The sequence below is a fragment of the Acomys minous genome, assembly GCF_964271855.1.
Source record: "Acomys minous genome assembly, chromosome: 1".
Lineage (NCBI taxonomy): Eukaryota > Metazoa > Chordata > Mammalia > Rodentia > Muridae > Acomys > Acomys minous.
Window position 1 is genome coordinate 63,105,511 of NC_140483.1, and position 19,989 is coordinate 63,125,499.

The 19,989-nt window shown below is 42.5% G+C and overlaps 1 protein-coding gene across 13 annotated transcripts in view; it reads left to right on the top strand.

Moving 5' to 3' along the window:
* NCKAP5 (NCK associated protein 5) overlaps nucleotides 1–19,989 on the top strand; it is a 915,906-nt gene that overhangs the window by 549,129 nt on the left and 346,788 nt on the right. For all 13 annotated transcript variants that reach the window (XM_084799427.1, XM_084799426.1, XM_084799429.1 and 10 more), the window contains one exon: nucleotides 12,929–13,016. In XM_084799427.1, the coding sequence (XP_084655553.1) occupies nucleotides 12,929–13,016 (88 nt within the window). The remainder of the gene's footprint in view (nucleotides 1–12,928; nucleotides 13,017–19,989) is intronic.

Sequence of the window (19,989 nt, forward strand, 5' to 3'; positions counted from 1 at the left end):
TTCCTGGCTCTACAAATTCAGTTGTTTTTCAAGTCACAGAAATGCAGGGGTTGTTTGCTAGACTAGCATAACCCATCTTGTCTTGACTATTACAGTAGGTTATTCTTCACACCAGGTACCATCTGAGACTTGCATAGAGGATATGTGCACTTATTTTATTTTATTTTAATTTTATTAATTTATTCAGATTACAATTAAATTGTTATCCCATCACTTGTATCCTCTCATTCCTCCCTTCCTCCCGCTTTCACCCTATTCCCCTCCCCTAGGTCTAAGATCAAGGGGGACCTCTTTCCCCACTCTATGGTCATAGGCTATCAAGTCTCATCTTGATAACCTGCTTATTCTTTCTTTGAGTGCCATCAGGCCTCCCCATATCTGTGATAAAAGCACAAACAGAAGAAAAATGGGAATGTGCACTTTTCTTAAAAAAATCAAAGGAATTTGGTCTCTTAGAGGCCTGGAACTTACCAAATAGAGTAGACTGGCTGCCCAGGGAGCTCCAGGGCTCTACCTGTTTCTACCTCCCTGGTATTGGGATTTTAGGGCTGTGGGTTGAATGTGCAATATCCACCATAGGTTCATGTGGTTTGAACCCAGCTGGTGCCACTATGTTGGAAAGCTGTGGAACCTTCAAGAAGCGGAGCATTGCTGGAGGAAGGGGAGGGTGTTATAGGAAGCTGACTGAGTTTTCATAGCCAAGCTCACTTCCTGCCCATGCTCTGTTGTTGACTATGGATGCAGTGCGACAAACCGAGTCCTGCTCACGTCACCACTCCTCCTGCACTATGTGTTTGAACTGTAATTCAGAATGGCCCTTATCCTTTAAGTAGCTTAGTGTTGGGTCGTTTGTTGGAGCAGCAAGAAAAGTAACAAAATGCATTAAATAGTTACATAGCATCAGTTTGTTAAATTCCTGTTCTCAAGGATTCTATTTCCTACATTTCTTACCTAAATACTAAATAATGTTCAATTCAGATTGTATTGGCCTTCAAATTAACTATGCTTAAAGGCACAATGCACTCAGAATCGATTTGGACACATTTTACATTTTGTCCTGTACTCCATACTAACACCTATCTAAGGTACATGGGACTAGCTTTCAATTAGTTACTATTTTTGTTTTCTTGACAAAATACAGCAAAAGCAACTTAAGGAGCAAATATTTTGGCTCTCAGTATAAGAGCACAGTAAATCTCAGTGGAGAACACATGGGGGCAGTTGCGTGAGACAGATTGTCCATGTGAGGATGGCTCCCATAAGGTGGCATTTTTCTTCTCGATTTATGGAGTCTGGGAACTGGAACAGACACACCCAGAGATTAGTCTCCTGGGTGATTCCAGATCCTGTTACAATAGCCATCAATGCTAGCCAGAAGAAGTTGGTTATACCCATACAAGGATGCGATGTATCCAGAGTTGTAGCCAAAAGAGAAGCTGGCATCTTATCTTTTGAGCTCAGCATTAAGATTGTTACAGCTACACTGGGTGTGAGTGCTGAGGCTGGAGAGACTTTGTTACACTGTCTGCGCTTTGTGTGTGCTGGGCTCTACCATCCCTGCTTCTCTGCTAGAAGCCACCCTGAAGTTCCCTGGCTAAGTGCGCATGACAGGAAGAGCATAAGAATGCGCAGTAGATCCAAAGAAGCATTTTGTTGGCCCTTGGCAGAGACCGAATTCTTACAGCACCTTTCCACCATAGTTAAACCTTCTTCCCCACAAAATTTAATGCTATACTTTCATCTCCAGCATGGCCAGTTGTTGCCCTTCTCTTTAATTTCCATCAAAACATAACAGCAGATAACAGTAGCCACTTCCTGGGTAGCATGGACATCATTCAGATCCAGAGTGACAATTGACTTGTACCTAAACCTCTGTTGTTCAGTTGGAAAAAATGAAAAGAGAGAAAGAACCCAGGTGTGTGTGTGTGTGTGTGTGTGTGTGTGTGTGTGTGTGTGTGTGTAGGCTAGAAGATGATCTTGGGTATCATTCCTCTTAGGCACTTTGCACATTTTTTTTAAATTGAGACAAGATCTTTTATTAGCCTGGAGCTCCGAAATGGTCGAGTCTGGCTGGTCAGGGAGCCCAAGGATTCCCCCTCCTCTCGCCAGGACACTTGGCTTCTATTGTCACGAGTGCTGGTCCTCATACTTGCAAGACAAGACGCTTATAGACCACTGAGCTCTCTCCCCAGGCCCCAAGCATGTCTTGAAGCATAAGAAAAAAGAGGGTGTTGTATGTGGGTGATGAGGGTCATAACCATACAGTGAGGAGCCAGGTACAACAGGCAAGAAAGACATGTCATGTCCCACGAGGCAACATGAGCACGTGACCTCGCACATCTGAATTCTCCCTCTGACTACAGACCTGCAAAGGCACAGTGCACACTGAGCAAAGAAGCCTTGATTTTCTGGTCTACATCCTGTTTTTTGTTTGTTTGTTTGTTTGTTTGTTTTATAAACTGAATAAAACAGTAAATTCATTTTAATAAAGGGGCAAAAGGAAGTAGTCCTGAGCTGGTACATTCATTTTCTAGACTCTCCCATGTAGCCTCATGACACATTAAGAATAGCTTTTTCTGTTGCCAGTGGCCAAAAACCATAAACACAGAGCCTATTGATCTGTCCTGTATCTTCAAAATTGCTCCACCTTATGAATACAGCATTGTAAAGATCCATATCCAAATAATGCATTTTTGGTTAAAAAAAGTAATTTATTGATACTCAAAGTATTTTATAGAAACTTGTACTCCAAACTTTTAACTTCAGATACTCCAGAAACTCCAGAAGATAAAATATAAAAAATTCAAGCTGGATTTATTTATTTATTTATTTATTTAATTGCTCTTTCTTAAAGAGTTTATAACCTGTCTTACAGTGATAGGTTTAGAAATTGTATTTGTATGAGTTTGTAAGCCAGGATATGAGGACTGGTGTCATTACTTAATGTTATATTGGAATATATTGTGTGTGTATGATGTATGTATGTGTGTGTCTAAAGTGTGTTCATGTGCTTGCTGTGGCATATAGCGGGAAGGGAGAAGACCTTGGGTAGTGGTTCTTGCTTTCCACCTTATTTGAGACAAAGTCTCTTTATTCACTGATGTATATGCTAATTTAGCTGGAGCATGTCCTTCCTGGGGTCCTTGTGACTCTGCCTCCCTGCTCCTGGTAGAATCATTAGGGTCATCTGCTGTGTGCTGCTGTGCCTGGCTATATGTGGCTTTGGGTTTTTAAATGTAGACCCCCAGGATTGCAGGGCAAGTGTTTTATCCTCCAGCTAATTTTCCGCAGCCAACATTAACCAGTCTGTATTTATATAATTACATTAATAATTAGTTCATTCACTTAAAGGCAGGCTCCATGCATGAAATAAAGACATCTTGTGGTTTCTTGGGATGTAGCCACTGACTTTGCATTTGTGTTATCTAAGCGAGACCGTGGCAGCTCGTGGTTGTACTTGTTAGTGACGTCCCTTTGCCCACGTGGCATTTTCTGTCTCCCTCCCTTGCTGGATGAATGCAGTTCTACAGACACACACACACACACACACACACACACACACACACACACACACGCACACACACACACACACACACACCCATGGCTGTGGCTTTGCATTCTGCTGTGGGGGAGTGGGAGCGCCTGGGAATCACTTGTTAACATTCAGGAGACTCTTTTGTACTCCATGTGGAAAATCGGTTTCGCCACTGACTGTATAGCTGTCTTCTCACTCAACCGGAGCCTCTCCACAGAGCAAGTTCCCCGATGCAGAATTTGCACAAGCCTGCCTGGGGAGAAATTTATGTGGCTTTCTACTCACATACAGATGGCCCCAGAGTGAATAAGATGCAGTGATTCAAATCGGGCCAGCACCTTTCGATCTGTTTGGAGACGCCGCCGCATCCCTGGGAGGGAATTAGAGCCCCACAGCTCCCAGGCAGCAGTGAGTGGAAATTCTTGCAAAAATTTGTGCTGAATTAAAAATATATATCATCTAGGGTGGAAAAACCCTCGAGCCATGCACGTTTTATGGAAAGGAAGTTTCTAGTTCCTTGTGGTTTTCAGTTTTCCACACTCAAGATCCATCGTTTTTGACTCTTGTGGTGGCAGGAGGACAGAGATTGGGGTGAGACCATCTAAGTCACAGCCAGCCTGAAGACTGCTCTTGCTCCCACAGCGAGATGTGGTCTCCTCCAAGGAGGAAATGCATTCTTTCTAAGGAGACAACCTAGTATGTGGTGTGTAGCCCAGTTCAGAACCAGCTCAGTGCTTTCTTCTTGCAACTGAAAACCGGTCAGCTTTTCATGGTGCGGTGCGTGCTCTCAGGGAAAGCGTCACACTGAAGTATAGATGGGGTGCGCGCGGGCTAGGTTGCTGAAGAAAAATCATGGAAGCAGAATGGAGAAATGAAACTTCACAGCGAATGTGAGGTCAGGCTAGATATGTCTGTTGCTAAGCTGTTCTGCCTCTCCCCAGTGCATCAGAGAAATGGGCTGTTTTGGCAGCAATATCTCTGCAAGAGTCAACGTGAACAGACTTCCCTGGCCAAAAGCTACACCAAGGAGCCTGACCACTTTACAATCACACTAGCTACCAAGGCTAATGAGGCAGGCTGAAAATTATGGGATGTCAATATGGCCAAAAGAATAAGGCTATATATTGGGTTTGTTTTAGCAAGGAACAGTGACCCTAACGGCTTAGCCATAAGTGTCACAGCTAAAGACCCTCCCTTCTAGTCTTACCTGGAACATCTCTGTGATGTGTGACATTTACATATGGCATAAGTCTATGAAAAGTGAAAATGCAAGCGACTGGAGAATTAGAGGGAAAAAGTACAGCATGAATTTAGTCACAGCCGAAAGTACTTACCAGCAACTTACTCAGTAATGACAGCTATGTGAGGCAGCTAGGGGGAAAACAAAAATACTTTTTAAATGAGTCAGAACCTCTGACTTTGAGAAACTCAGGGACCAGTTGTGTTTGTGTGTGTGTGTGTGTGTGTGTGTGTGTGTGTGTGTGTATGTGCACGCCTATGTGTGCACGCCTAAGTGTGTGTTAATATATGCACAGAGACCAGAGGAAAGCTTCAGGTATTGTTCCCCAGGCACCATCACCTTGTTTGCTGCTTGCCCATGGCTAAGTAAACTAACCTGGCTAGGGAGCCCCAGGGGTATATGTGCCAATCTCGACAGCACTGGGCTATAGGCAGTAGCTACCAATTTCAATTGAACAAGCAAACAAAAAGCATATGTTTTGGAGATTGAATTCAGTTCCTTATGCTCTTAAAGCGAGTACTTTATGAACTGAGCTATCTCCTCAGCCCTCAAATATTGTTCATATTATTATTGTGAGACAGGGAGAGTCCAATCATTTGGTAAAGTCAAAGAAAGGCTGTCCTTAGGCAGTGGTGTGTTCTCTATGGGATTTGGGTGGAATGAGAGTGCTGTTTTTGTTTTGGTTTGGGTTTTTTTTTTTGTTTTGTTTTGTTTTTTTGTTTGTTTGTTTGTTTTTTAGATAGAACATATATTTCCTTGGGTAGTTGGTTTAAAAAGCTTCGGCAGATATTCACTTGGGGTTTTAGGTTATAACAAGAATTATATATTAAAAATACCATGTTGGATCCTATCATCTCAGAGCCCTGGAGGACTTTTAAGCTACCTGGGGGTAGAATGCTTACCTGGTGAGTGTGACATCCCAGGTTCAATACCTTGTAATGGAAAAGAAGACTCGGAGCCCCTACACTAACGTCTAGAAACATATTTCCTATTGTGACTTTTCACTGAGTGAAGGCCTTCAGCTCTGAAAACACGCTCCACTTGTAAATAAAGCCTTAATATTTCAGAGTCAGGACCATGAGCTGGTGGTACCTTGGGCTTTAGGATCCCAGAAGACATGAGCTCCTTCCCTTGGACCCACGTGGCAGAAGGAGAAAGCCAACTCCTTCATGTTGTCCCCTGCCTTCTAGGAGTGTACGATGCCACACACACACACACACACACACACACACACACACACACACACACACACACAATAATATATAATAAGGACGTCAGGCCCAGTTGGTATTCATTCGCACTAATTGCATCTCAGTAAGTGTTTATTTTTTTCTACAGATTCTTGTTTGTAATAGCTGCCTGACCAGCATTTGGAAGAAGAAGTGACTTAGTATCAGTTAGAGAGAATGAGAAAGGATTGTTTAAGGATAAACCTTACCTGTAACCATTTGGAAGGAAACAAAACAAACTCAAAACTCCATCCAGGCTTGGACTGGTGGCAATAATTGGCTTCTTTTCCTCACATTTGGGGAGCAGATGGCCTGCTCTGAGAAGACTGGGAATCTGAACCCTCCTCATCAAAATAATAAAGCAAAGCAAACTGTCACTGGGTGTCAAGCAACAATGGGCCACTTCATGGTCTGTGATTTTTTATTTCAGGCAAACAGAAGTTTGGGGATGGGAATTGTTAAAAGGTGCCATCAGGGAATAAGTGGCCCTGTGCTCTCAGCACATACAAAATGCATTTCTCTGTTGCCAGATACATAAAGGTTATTTTTTAAAAAATACTAACTTGATTGTCTTAGTAAGGGTTTAAAGGGAGCCCCCAAACCTTGATTTCAAGCTGTGGCACTGAATTACTATTGCTTTTAAATCTTCCTAGAGTTGTGTCCAGCAAGTGTTCACAGCTTTCCTAAGAGGTCCACATTATGTGAGAGCATCTCAACAATTCCTTGTCTGTCCTTTCTCTTTCTTTACCTTTAACTTTTTTAAAGTATAAAGCAAAAAAAAAAAAAAAAAAAAAAAAAAGAAAAGAAAGAAAAGAAAAAAAGAAAAAAAAGAAAAAAAGAAAGAAAGAAAGAAAGAAAACATAGGGGCGAGGTGAATAAGCATTTATCTTCTTGATCTAGTGACTTCTGCAAAGAACTTCTAATTACACAGGAGTAGTAACTCAGCAAGGCATACCGGGACAGTTACATTGTAACTTAGAAGTAAAAAACAGACATGATTTTTTTTTCATTGTATGTGGTGTGTGTGTGTGTGTGTGTGTGTGTGTGTGTGTGTGTGTGTGTGTGTGTGTGTGTGTTTCCTGTGTATATTCAAGTACACATGTGTGCGTGAGTCAGAAGTCAACCACAGGTAGTCTTCCTTTGTTATTCTCCACCTTGATTTTTGAGACAAGGCTTCTGCCTGAACCTGCAGTACACAGTGCAGCTCGGCTGCCTGGCCAGAGGACCCTAGGAGTCTCCCAGTGTCTGTCATGTGAATTTGGGAGCACAAGCATGAACCATACCTGGAATTTTTAAACGTGATTTCTGGGAATGAAACTCTGGTACCCATACTTGTATAAAAATCATTCTCCCAACTAAACCATCTCCACCGCCTCTTTGCTAGCCTCAGATCCTGGGACACATTTAAATCATATGGGTGTAATAAATAAACTGAAGAGGGAGATGCAACATTGACCTTCTATGCAGATGGTGAAGGATGTCCTGAGAAATGTATTTAAGATAACTCCATCATCCCCCGCAAACCAGGAAGGATGCCTACATAGACTCTCAGCTGCAGGATCTCAGGAGTTCAGTGTCACATAGATTACTGTTTAAATGACTTTATATGGGACATGTTTAAAAACTTACCACATGCCGTGGGTCAGGAAGCTCTGAGAACCATATCAAAACCATATGGTTTATGTTAGATTTCATGAACACTGTAGAAAATTCTCTTCTCTCCTGTACAAACAAATGAAGCGTTAGCAGGCGGTGCTGCTCAGTCCTGCCCACACTCCGAAAAAAACCAGTGGTTCCCTTTCCCCTCATTATTCTGCCCTCCTGTGCTTTCTTCCTTTCCCTTCCATTCTCCTTTCTTTTTTCCCTTCTCCCCTCTCTTTCTCTTCTTTCTTTCTTTCCTTGTTTTTTTCTTTTGTTCTTTCTGCATACCTTAAGTCCTTCCCTGGTCAAATACAGTGCACATACTCAAAGCCACAGCATAGCACAGGCATTCTCCAAGAGAAGTCCCTAGTAGAAGTCTGCGTTCTTACTTGGAATACTTTTTTCCTGAATGTCAATAAAGTCAAGTAGAAGGGGCTTCCTTTTCATGTCAGTAAACCTTGCCTGATTGCCACTCTCCCCACCTAACCACAATCCCATAAGTAAGCCATCTAACCTTTCACTAACTCAGCTTTCTCATCTTCCAAGTAGATATAATGATATTCCTAATGTACATTAAAATGATTAATAGATGAGAGTTCTTCAATGAGCTCTGTTCAATTTTGAGCTATTAATAATTTAAGACTTGAAAATATGGGGGGGGGCAGCTTTCACTTTTCTAGCTGCCTATAGCAACCACTGTTTTATGTCTGACATCTTTTTAAGATGCCTGGATGGGTTCTGATAATATCTCCAGAATTTTCAGAAACAATGCAGGGGAAAAAAAAACCAAAAAACAAAAATAAGCTTGATGATAATTACTTGTAATCCCATTGCTGAAGAATGAGACACAAACACATCCCTGGGGTTCATTTGGAAAGCTCTGGCTACTCTACCCAAAAATACAGAAGGCTTGAGGAATGACACCCAAGGTTGTCTAGTGACCTCCATATTCTGTTCACACCTCTCCCCTGTGAAACTAATTTTTAAAATTAATAAATTTATTTGTGAAGTTTATATATTTATATGTGCATGTATATTAAATTGAACATACTTCCTTATATGCCCTTCCCCAACTTTACCTTAGCACTCTTCCATTTCTTTTAATTTCATTTGTTTCCTCTGTCGCTTCTATTTTTCTGTCATTGTGTGTGTGTTGGGGGGGGCTCATTTTTGTTTTCTTATAAAAGAGGCTGTTTACTTGGGGGCTTGACTACAGTTTTAGAAGGCTGGTCTGTATTCAGCATGATGGGGGGGAGCGTGGCAGCTCGTAGGCAGGCATGGTGCTGGAGAAGTAGGTGAGGTCTTCATGCAGTTCCACAGGCAGTGGAGGGTTGGAGGAGACTTACCTCGCCTATCATGGGCTTTGGAATCCTCAGTGACCCCCCCCACCCACAGTGACCCATTTCTCCTACTCCAAGAAGGCCACACTCCTCAATCCTTCTAATCCTTCCAAATACCTTCACCTCAAGGAGACTTAACACTCAAGTCTATGAAGTGGTGGGAGCCGTTCTTATGGGAGCCAATGGGGCTTGAGGCATTGGTGTCCACTGGGTCCCACCATCTGGGGCTGGGATTGTATGAATGAGGTGAAGGGTTCAGCTTATAGTGTTTGATGATCTAATAATTTTCTCTCCACTCAGATGATGGGGCATCAAGCCACATAGACTAACAGATAAGGGTTATAACTCCCTCTCCTAATTCATCCCACTGCATCTTATGACTCTGGTGCAATGCTCTGCTTCAGATGAAAAGCAGTGAAGGGCATCCCAAGTGTTTGTCGCTGACTATTTCTCTGTCTCTATCTCTCTCAATAAGAGAACATGTAAGCACTTGGGAGACAGATTGTGTTTTGTTTATTTTGAAATAGGATCTCATGTAGCTCAGGCTGGCCTAAAACTTGAGAGGTGGCCATGGATAACTTTGAATTTTCAGTCATTTTTCTTCTACCTCTCAAGTGCTGCAATTATAGGTGTATGCCACTATACTCAGGTGATGAAGTCCTGGGGATGGAACTCAGGTCCTCATGGTGCTAGGCAAGCAGTCTACCAGCTGAGCTACATCCCTAGTCTGGGACAGTGTTACTAAGAGAAACCTAAGGCTCTAGATTCAGAAACTCTGGAGACCCCTAATAGTAGCATTACTCAACACAGGTCCAGTGTTGCGTACACAAAAGCCAATCATTGGTGGGAAGGAAATCAGTATTATTTGAGATCTAGTATCTTCATAAGACAGAGGAAGATGCTATTGCTCCACAGCCTATCTTAAGGATCTCAGGGTACATGTGTGCACTTTATATGCTCATTGTTTTATGTATCTGTATTAAATCTTGGAACTACAAATGAGAGAAAACATGAGGTGCTTATCTTCCTGATACTCGCTACATTCACTTAACATGATTACCTCCTGTTGTTTCTGTTGCCTTGAAAACTACATAACTTTGTTCTTCCTAATGGCTGAAGAATGTTTGTTGTGTATAGACATCACGTTTTCCTCATCCATTTCTTTGTTATTGGACACTTGAGTTCCTTACTTTAGCTATCATAGTTGATGTATATGCATTGATGCTCAGGTATTCTTCTCTGTAGAGTCCTGACCTTCACATTCTTAAGGATGGGGCCCAAGGTCAAGGTCATGTGTGCAGAACTGGAATACTCCATTGGAAGAATGCCGTCCTTTAGAAAATGAACGGACAGATATGAGCTGTCTACTGAATACCAGCTTTATCTGTAAATGAATGTGAACATGAGAGATACAAGGCATAGTCACGTAACACAAATTGGCATTTACTCTAGGAGGCAAGACATCCACATGTGAAATATTTGTGCATTAAAGTGAGAGGGACAAAATGAATGATATAGAGTGTGTGGGTTCAGAGAGACTGGTGATAAGTCAGGAAACAACGCGAGTGCATCATGAGGCAGATTTGGAAAGTAGATGGGATTTGGCTGAGAAAGGGGACTCACAAGACAATACTTAGCAACAAATTAAGCTAGTGCCCTACATGGAAATGGTTATCACTCTGTGGACCGTAAGGGTTTTATTACTTATGTGTCTCTGTGCTGAAACAAAATACTTGACGAAAACAAGTTAAGGATGGAAGGAATTACCATGGCTCACAGTTTGAAGATGCGAGCTGTTGGAGTTGGGAAACATAGGCGTCATTCCCATCCGGAGTGAATCAGTTGTTATCCCAGTCTATGAATGCCTTCTCACACATGTCCAGACATTTCTTTCCATGATGATCCTAGGCCCCATCAAGCTGGTGCCTGGAGTTAACATCATGGGAGTCTTTGGAAGTAGGTACTCAAAGCCAAGGAGAATGAGCACATTTAACACGTGGTAATATTAGCTATAGAAATACTCATATCAGTCTGAAAGGTACAGGTAAAGATGTTGGCTGAACTGGCAAAGCTGTAAAGCAACTTAAATTCAGTAACAGAAGGGTTAAATATTTATCGGCCAGTGTGGACACCATGACGTTTTTAGAAGTAATTGAGGCGAATGAAGAGAATCTTTGTGTGCTGATGTGGGAAGACGACCATGGAAGGAAACAGTGTCATGTTAATGGAGAGAACGCATTAGTACAAGATCCATGGTTGTATAACATTTTCCCCCGTGATGGAAACATTCCATCCTTCGGGGAAGCTCCATAAGCACGAAAGTAAAGAACTCAAAATAATTTCAGGAAGTCTCTAGAACTGACCAGATTTACCAGCCACCTCTCTACCAGAATAAGCAGTAACAGCTGAGAATCCCCCCTCCAACAAAGCGAAGCCGAGCTGAAGAGAAGACCTCCAGACAAGCAAAGCTACAAAGACTCTCAGACTAGACCAGCTGCAGAAGGAAGCAGAAACCAGCCAAGCTGCTTAGGGCAACTGAGGCACCTGGAAAGGGAATTCTCCAACCTGTTGAGCTGCCTGCAGGCTCTGCAGTGTGCTCCAGGTTTCCAGCTTTGTGAGCTGTCATCCACGCTAGGGTGGGCGTTGGTGATGCAGCTGTCTTTGAGTAATTTCCATTCCTATAAGTAACTCCAATAGAACTCACTGGTACCAAGTTGGCCTTTGGTGGTTATCAGTTCTTTGCTCTGTCATGGGTTCCCTTAGTGGTGTGCAGAGATGTGTGCCTTGCATCTCTCCAGGAAAAGCTTTGTCACACAACATCTGTTAACTTGGCAAATTGGTTTGTTTTAAAAAAATCAAAGGATTATCCATGTGATGTGAGATATTTTGTTGGAATAAAAAGGAGAGATTATAAGTGAAGGGAGAGGCTAGGGATGTGTCCATGTGAGTACAGATGTCCAAACAAGAACAGGATGATGGTAAATGACCTCATGACCCTCCTCCTTCCTACTTTCCCTTTCTCACTCACTCCATCTCCCTTCCTTCCTCCATTTTCCCTTTTCCTGCTCCTTCCTTCCCTCCATCTGTCTCCTCTCCTTCTTTACCCTGTCTCTCTTTCTTTCCTTCCTTCCTTCCTTTCTGCCTCCTTCCTTTCTCTTTTCTTTCAATTTTGTGCTTTGTACATATTAAGCAAATATTCTACTGCTAAGCTCTATTTTTTTGGGGAATGCTATACTGAAAATTTATTGCAAATAGTAAAGTCTTTTTTTTAACAAGCAATACAAGAGTTTTATTGTTTTAATCACTGTTTCTGGCAAAGTAGCAGCTTTTCAAAAGGAAGAATTTTAAACATTTTTTTTTAAAGTTTCTGGTTGAATTAAGAACATTTGTAGCAATTTTCTAGTGGACACTTTAATTAGGTGGCTTAGCAGATACCAGGTCCCAGGCTTAATCCTGGTCACACCCTCTCAGTTGGATAACAGCCTAAAAGGTAATTTGTAGAGATGTAGTGCTTCACCATGATAAATGCTTATTTAAAATAAAAGAGAATAGAGATTTATAGTTTATTCTGAAGCTTTATTAAAATTAAAAATTTACAGCTTTGCCTTTTTCTCAATATTTATTGAAAGTAGTGAGTCGTATTACCTGCTGCTACTGTTCCTCATCCCAGGGGTACATTAACCAGCCAGACAAATTTCTTTTCCATCTGTCTGGTTTTGCTTTTGTTTTTGTTTTTGAATTTGAACCTCTTGGGCTTGACATTTTTTTCATTAATTAATTTATTTAATCATCTTATAGCCCCCTCCTTGATGCAGAAAATAAAGGAGAGGGGAAAGCCATTCTCTGGTCTAAGCTTGGGAAATAACCCAGAGAAGATGACTACGTCAGCCCTGTTTTAGTGGGAAACCATCTTGAAGAGTGTCTTTCTGCTTCTGTTTCTTAGAATGGAGGAAACTGTCCGAAGTCTGCTGCAGAGCCAAGCATCTCCAGAGCAGAAAAGGGAAGAACCTGCCAAGATCACAGCCTACCAGGTACACTGTGTTTCTGATGCTTGGCTTCGGCGTCAGGGGGTTGGCTTAGGTTTTCTTGTTGGGAGCCATGAAGTCCTTTTTCTTTTGAGAACTCTTCCTAATATGGGGTGTCTTCACCCCACCTGACCCAGACTTAGTAACTTGCACCCTTTCAATGGATGGAGCCACAAACCAAAGCTGAAGTCTGCCAGGGGTTCCTATGGTGGTGCCAGTGTTTGTCCTATGGATTTTATTGTCACTTACTATGGAATAGCAGAGTCACAGCTCCCGGTGTTCAGGCTACACGCTGGTTGTTTTTCATACATTAAATATGGTCAGATTTTCTTTGCTGGACACATTTCTGAGTGCATTGCATAGCGTAGTCCTTGTGTGAATTATAACTTGCTTACTTCAATGTAAATTCTTTTAAAGTAGGATAGGCATTTCTGCCTAGCAGCTGGAGCAATGCCTCTTTGGTAATCATTTTGTGAGGTTTGCCATTGTGCCATTCTTGGCATTTCTTTTTAATTTGGATGTTTTTAGGATCTCATGTTTTGTGCATAAAGTCATTTGTGTGCAAGTGCACAACATGGTTTGCATGTGTACGTATGTGTGTGTACCTATGTGCATGCATTTATAACTTGGTGTGTAGACATGTGTGTGCCCATGTGCATGTGAATGTAAGCACGTGCACATATGTACATGTGTATGAGATGTGCCTGTTTGTACAGGTGTACATGGTATATGGGTACACATGCACAAATGTACACATAGAGATTAAAGGACAACCTTGGCTGTTCTTCTTTAGGCTTTTTCCACTTGTCTGTTTGTTTTGAGACAAGGTCTCTCACTTGCTTGGAACTTGCCAACTCAGCTATGCTGGCTGGCTAGCGAGCCCTAGGGACCCACATGTCTCTACTTCCCAATGTTAGGATTAAAAGATGCAGTCCCTCACTGGCTTTTTCCAGCTGTTCTAGCAAACCCAGGTGGCCTTGTATGCTCCAATCCCTAGAGATGCTGCCACCTGTCTAGGACTTCCCACTACTGAGCTAGTCTTTATTGAACATCACTTAATACAGGCACAAGAATTGGAATCCTGCTCCTGCCTCCCTAATGTTTGAGGACCAGGCCTACTGTCACGGTACAAATGGTTGGTGATATAAACACTATGAAAATCCCTGTTCCTTCAGCATCCTCTAAAGTGTGGGTATTCTTGTGGCCATCTAAAGTTGGTGCCCTGGATACCTATTGACTCCTACTGAAATTAGAACTAAGTCCTAGATGTTCCCTGGTTGCCTGTGTGGAATTAAGCTGATCCTCTATCTGTTGAGATAAAAATGTGAGCATATTCTAAAAACACAGATTTTTTTTAAGAAGTCACTATTTTAGGGTTAATATAGAAGATTAGTTGCTGGGGGCATGACTCCATTTGTAAAGGAGCTACCACGTAAACAGGAGGACCTGATTTCCACGTCTGACACCCACGTGTGGTAGCACACGCTTGTCAAGCCAGCACTAGGGAGGCATTGGGATCCCTGGGCTTCGCTGGCCACCAGCATAGCACAGGCAGTGTCACCCAGGCAAAAGAAAGCATGTCTCAGGAAACAGTGTAGATGGCTTTTAGGAAATAGCAGCCAAAATTGACCCCTGCCCTCCATGTGAACAAGCACACATATGAACACACACACACACACACACACACACACACACACACACACACACACACATGTCCATGTACCTGCACACATACATAGACTACGAAAACTAACTAATGAATAATGAATTAGAAAAAATGTGGAAGAAAACTCACAAGCTAATAAGACAAGCAGTGTTTGGCACTCATGCTCTCTGTGGAAGTGGCAATGTCTGAGTGATGGAGCCATTAGCCGTATGTGCAGAGAAGTCACTTTGTGCACTGGGGACAGAGTCATTTCTTTGGGGAGGAATGCAAGACGTGAGAAGTTTTCCTTCAGTGGAGCCCCCGGTGTAAACATCTGCTTCCCTCTCACTTCATCTGGCTCTGTGGCTTCTCCTCTCTGGATATTTCAAGCTTTCCGATAGGCTGTGCTGCCTCTTCTTGCCACCCTGGCCACCCTTTCAGGTTGTTAAGTTTGGAAACTTATGTTTGAAAAAAGAATCAAAATTGTGCACAAGGGAGAGGGTCATTGAGCATTTGGGAAACAAAGCAGCTGTTAGGAGAGAGACGCATAGTCCCTCTGTCTCCGGGATGCAAACTCACAGGCAGCCTGGATGTTGCTGGATCCTCATGCACTTGTGATGGATTGGCCTTTCACAGGACCCCCTGTGTCCCCAGCTGCCTGTGCACTTCTTTGTTGTAGCTGCTATACTCCCTTATGTTCCAGTTTCTCCTTTTTTAAAAAAATAGGGAACATAAATTGAATCAGAGTTAATTCATTAAAAATGTGACAGCCAAGTGGGACAAGGAACAAGACTTTGGACCTCACACAGAATGTCTCTGTGTTCCTCATTTTTCAAGCTTTTAAAAAAAGAGTTTGGAACTGAATTAGGGAATTCTAAATATGGCTGTCCTCGGTGGGCAACGGTGTTGTTAAAATGACACAAACATAAAATGTCAAATGCCTTCTTGAGAATTCTATTCTGTTTGTACACTTGCAGGTCAACACAGGGAGAGCGTTCCTGTTTCTATTCATTTTGTCTGCGTGTGCATGGATATTTATGTGGGGACATACATGTATATGGATGTATGGGGATATAGAGGCCAGAGGTCAACTTTGGTGCCAGTCCTCTGGTGCTGACTACCTGACTTTTGAAGATATGGTCTTCCTTGGCCTGAGGCTGGACAAGTAGTACAGGATGGTTCGCGTGCAAGCTCCAGAGCTCTGCCTGTCTCTTTCTCCACTACACTGGGATTACAAGCACGTGCACATTGCTTGACATTTTGTCTGGGTGCTGAGAATTAAACACAGGTCCTCATAGTTACACAGCAAGTGACTTCGCCAGCCCCTATTTGCACCCTTTTATTTGTCATAAAAGGTAGTCATGAAAATAGCGGAGAGATTGAGTCCAAAGAATTAAATCATACTCACCACAGATAATTTAGAGAATTCTGGTTATTCACAATGACCAGAAAAGTCGCCACAGTTTGTCTGACTTCATTCTTCCATTTTTCTTTCTCAAATTGCTCTGTAATATCTGAGCCTAGAGCCGTCACTTCCAAAGATGGGCTCCATTCAGACATGGTCCTTCCATCTGCATCTTCCTCTCCTCCCCCCTCCCCTCCCCTCCCCTCTTCCCTCTTGCCCTCTCCTCTCCTGTCCTCTCCTCTCCTCTCCCTCTTTCCTCCCCTCCCTCTTCTCCTTCCTTCCCCCTCTCCCTTCCTTCCTTTCTCTTTTTTTATGTTTTTTTTTAAAGACAGGGTTCCTCTGTGTAGCCTTAGCTGTCCTGGACTCAGTTTGTAGACCAGGGTGACCTCGAACTCACAAAGTTCTGCCTGCCTCTGCCTCCCTGAGTGCAGGGATTAAAGGCATGTGCCACCAAACCCAGATCCTTCCATCCACATCTAAATCAGCTTAAAAGTCTCATGGATTGTTCCTGGGCAACTTTTATTAGCTTACATTAATTGTACAAACCAATAAGCTTCACGGTGACATTTTTATATACATACATTATACAGGTGACCATATTTACCACTTAAGTATTTTATAGAAAAAAAAATTCCATTGTATGTCACCTAGTTCAACATCAAAATTAAAATTACTTTGTTCATCCTTAAGTAATGCTTCAAAAGAATTGCAAGGTATGACTAAGTATGGAGAAATGTCCCTTTCCTACTTATCCTAAGGCCTCTCAAAGATACATATTTTAATATTAACTCTGTGGATTGTGTGAGTGCAAAAGCATACATGTCACAGCACATCCATAGAGGTCAGAGGATAACTTTCAGGAGTCAGTTCTCTCCTTGTAGTGTGTCCTGAGCTAGGCTCTCTCCCATTCTGTTGTTGCGCTGTGTGTTGTGGGTTAGCTAGCCCACGAGCTTGGTAACAGCTCTCCCACCTCGGCCTTCAGCCTCACCACAAGAGCATGGGGATCCTAGATGCACAGGACCACACCCTGCTCTTGACATAGGTTCTAGACACTGAACGTGGGTTGTCTGGCTTCCGTAGCTAGTGCTTTCACCTCCTGAGCCATCTCCCTGGCTTGAAATATACATGTTAGTGTGGGAGTAGGTAAGACTGAAAGTATATAGCAATGTCTGGGACCTTCCTCACTGATGTTTAAGACCAGCCTAGGAGAATTGCTGATTTTTTTTTTTTTACAAATTAGATATAAATTTATTTCTAAAATACTAAAACTCGTTTTGTAGCCAAGGATGACCCCTCACTCTGATCATCCTGCCTCCACCTCCTGAATGCTAAAGTTGCAAGTGTGCACACCCTGCCCAGTATAGAGGTTACTGGGATGGAAATGGGGGCTCTTGGATGCTCTCCAAGCCTTTCACCAGAGGAGCAACATCTGTATCCCTTATAAGTTATAATTCTTACCAAAAGTGATAGGAAATGTATCTCAAACTTCACTTTACATTTTTCTTTCGCCATCATAATTTAAGTATACTCAAATATATAAAACAAAAACTTTAAGTACCCAAACACAGAAAAGTTAGAGTTGATAAAGTTATATCCTTTAACATTAAAATAGAGAAGCAGCCCCTTTCTTGGAGAGCATCTTTAATAGCTACACTTGGGGTACAAGGTGCAAAATTTTCAAACTTCTAACATGATACTGTTGTCTTTGTCTGAACAAAGCAGTGCAGCAAAATTCAAGTGTGTGATTTTCAAGTTATACAGTTCTCCTTGTCCCGTCCTTCACAGCCTTGCCTGTGTCTTGATGCTGCCCAAGCTGCTGGTCACAGAGTCAGCTCGGTAGCCACATGCCTGAAGCTGTTGAGCAAAAACTATGGTCATGGTAGTGCTGCTTGGCTTTGATGTTTTCTTTGACAGATCTATCTAGTGGTTTCTCTGGCCCATAGATTCGCCCGGTCACCAGGGAGAGGCTTCAGTACCGCACGCCAATTCCAACCACAGCCCTCCCTTCCTATTGTGGGACAGTGAAGTTGAAGTGTGGAACTCAGTTCTCTCCTTACACACACACACACACACACACACACACACACACACACACACACACACCACACCACACATGCAGCGCCCATCAGTACTGAGTCCTGCAGTATGCATCCTGGAAGACCCGTAACCAATAGAAGAGCCAAGACTGTAAACCACAGAGGCTGTTTACAAAGGGGTCCCTTTCTTTGTGTTATATTTATTTATTTATCTACTTCATTTGTGAGCTCGGGCAGGGCCATGGGGGGGGGCCAGGGCAGAGGTGAGGGGGGGGAATGCGGTCAGATGTCACAGCACATATTTGGAGGTCAGGGGACAACTTGCATGAACCTGTGGTCTCCTTCCATCCTGGGGATCCAACATAAGTCATCTGATATCTTTATCTACCAAGACATCCTTGTTGGCCCCGTTTTGCCATTTTTATTTTAACCTAAAAGAAAACACATAAAACATCAATAAACAGTAAATCCAGTGAGCATGTATAAGCTAGGAAAAAATGGGACCTAAAACTCTGCTGTTTGTGGAGAAAGTGGTGAAGCCTTGGCACAGCTATTTATAAAATTATAAATAATTGGGATATGAAATATTTTTAGTGAGTGCTGTTATTTATGTCTGTGGCCTGTAAACTTAGAAAGACTCTTGATTCTGTTTTGAGAGATTTGCCCTTTTCTCAGAAGCTCTCTGAACTCTGAATTGCTGTTGGAGTGGGGAAGGTGCTAAATGGAGTGTTTTTATTGTGTGCTAAGTTTTAAAGGACTAAAAGGATTCCTTGAGGGAGCAGTGTTTTTTAGGGCCTCTTTCTCTTGGTTCTAAGCAGAGTCCTTTATTCACATAAGGTCAGATCAAAGTATGTGTTTCTATTCGGAAGAGAGAAACAGACTCTTCTTTGTGAAGGATGGACATTCACTTTTCTTTTTGAAAGTATTATACAAGGTGAGTTTTATAATGTTATCCCTTATATAAACATGTCCCAGAATTCTCGGTGTTTCTAAAACATCTTATTTAGGAATAATTTCTTGTTGCAGCGCTAACTAGTGATTATTTTTGAACTCATAATCCCCAAAGTCATGCTGGTGTGTGTGTGTGTGTGTGTGTGTGTGTGTGTGTGTGTGTGTGTGTGTGTGTACATGTGCACAGGTGACTGCACACATGTGTGCCTGTGCTTGCAGAGGCCAGAGACTAAGGACTAACATCCAGTGTCATTTCTTTTGGGCACTGTTCATCTACTTTATTATTTGGCAGGGTGAGCATATGTGGTGGGCAGAAGACAACTTGAAGGAAGAGATTCTTTCCTTCAGCTATGGAGTGAGGGTGTCCCAGAGATCAAACTCAAGTTTTAAAACTTGGCAGCAAGTGCCTCTCTATGTGAGCCATCTCATGGGCCCCTACCAGCCTTTGGGAGACAGCAGTTCTTGTTGGCCTGGAGCTTTCTCACTAAGCTAGACCAGCTGACTTAATCAGTGAGCCTCAGAGATCAACCTGCCTCTGTCTCTGCCTCTGCAGCCAGCAAGCTCACACCACTACACTGGCACTAACTTTTGAAACAAACTGAGGCATTTAAGTAGTATTCCCAAGAGCTTAGCTACGTACTGCAGCCTCAGGAGTTTCACTCTTCTTTTGGGTTCTGGTTCTTGGTCTGTTTCTAATCTCTGTATTCAGAGCTGAATACTTGTACTATTAGATATCCTTTCTCTCTCTCTCTCTCTCTCTCTCTCTCTCTCTCTCTCTCTCTCTCTCTCTATTTCTGTGTGTGTGTGTGTGTGTGTGTGTGTGTGTGTGTGTGTGTAAGCCATGTGTCAATGTATGTCATTTTCCTCTACCTATTTTTGAGGCAGTGTCTCTCACTGAACCTGAAGCTCACCCATGGTCTTACTTGGCCAGCCACTGGGATC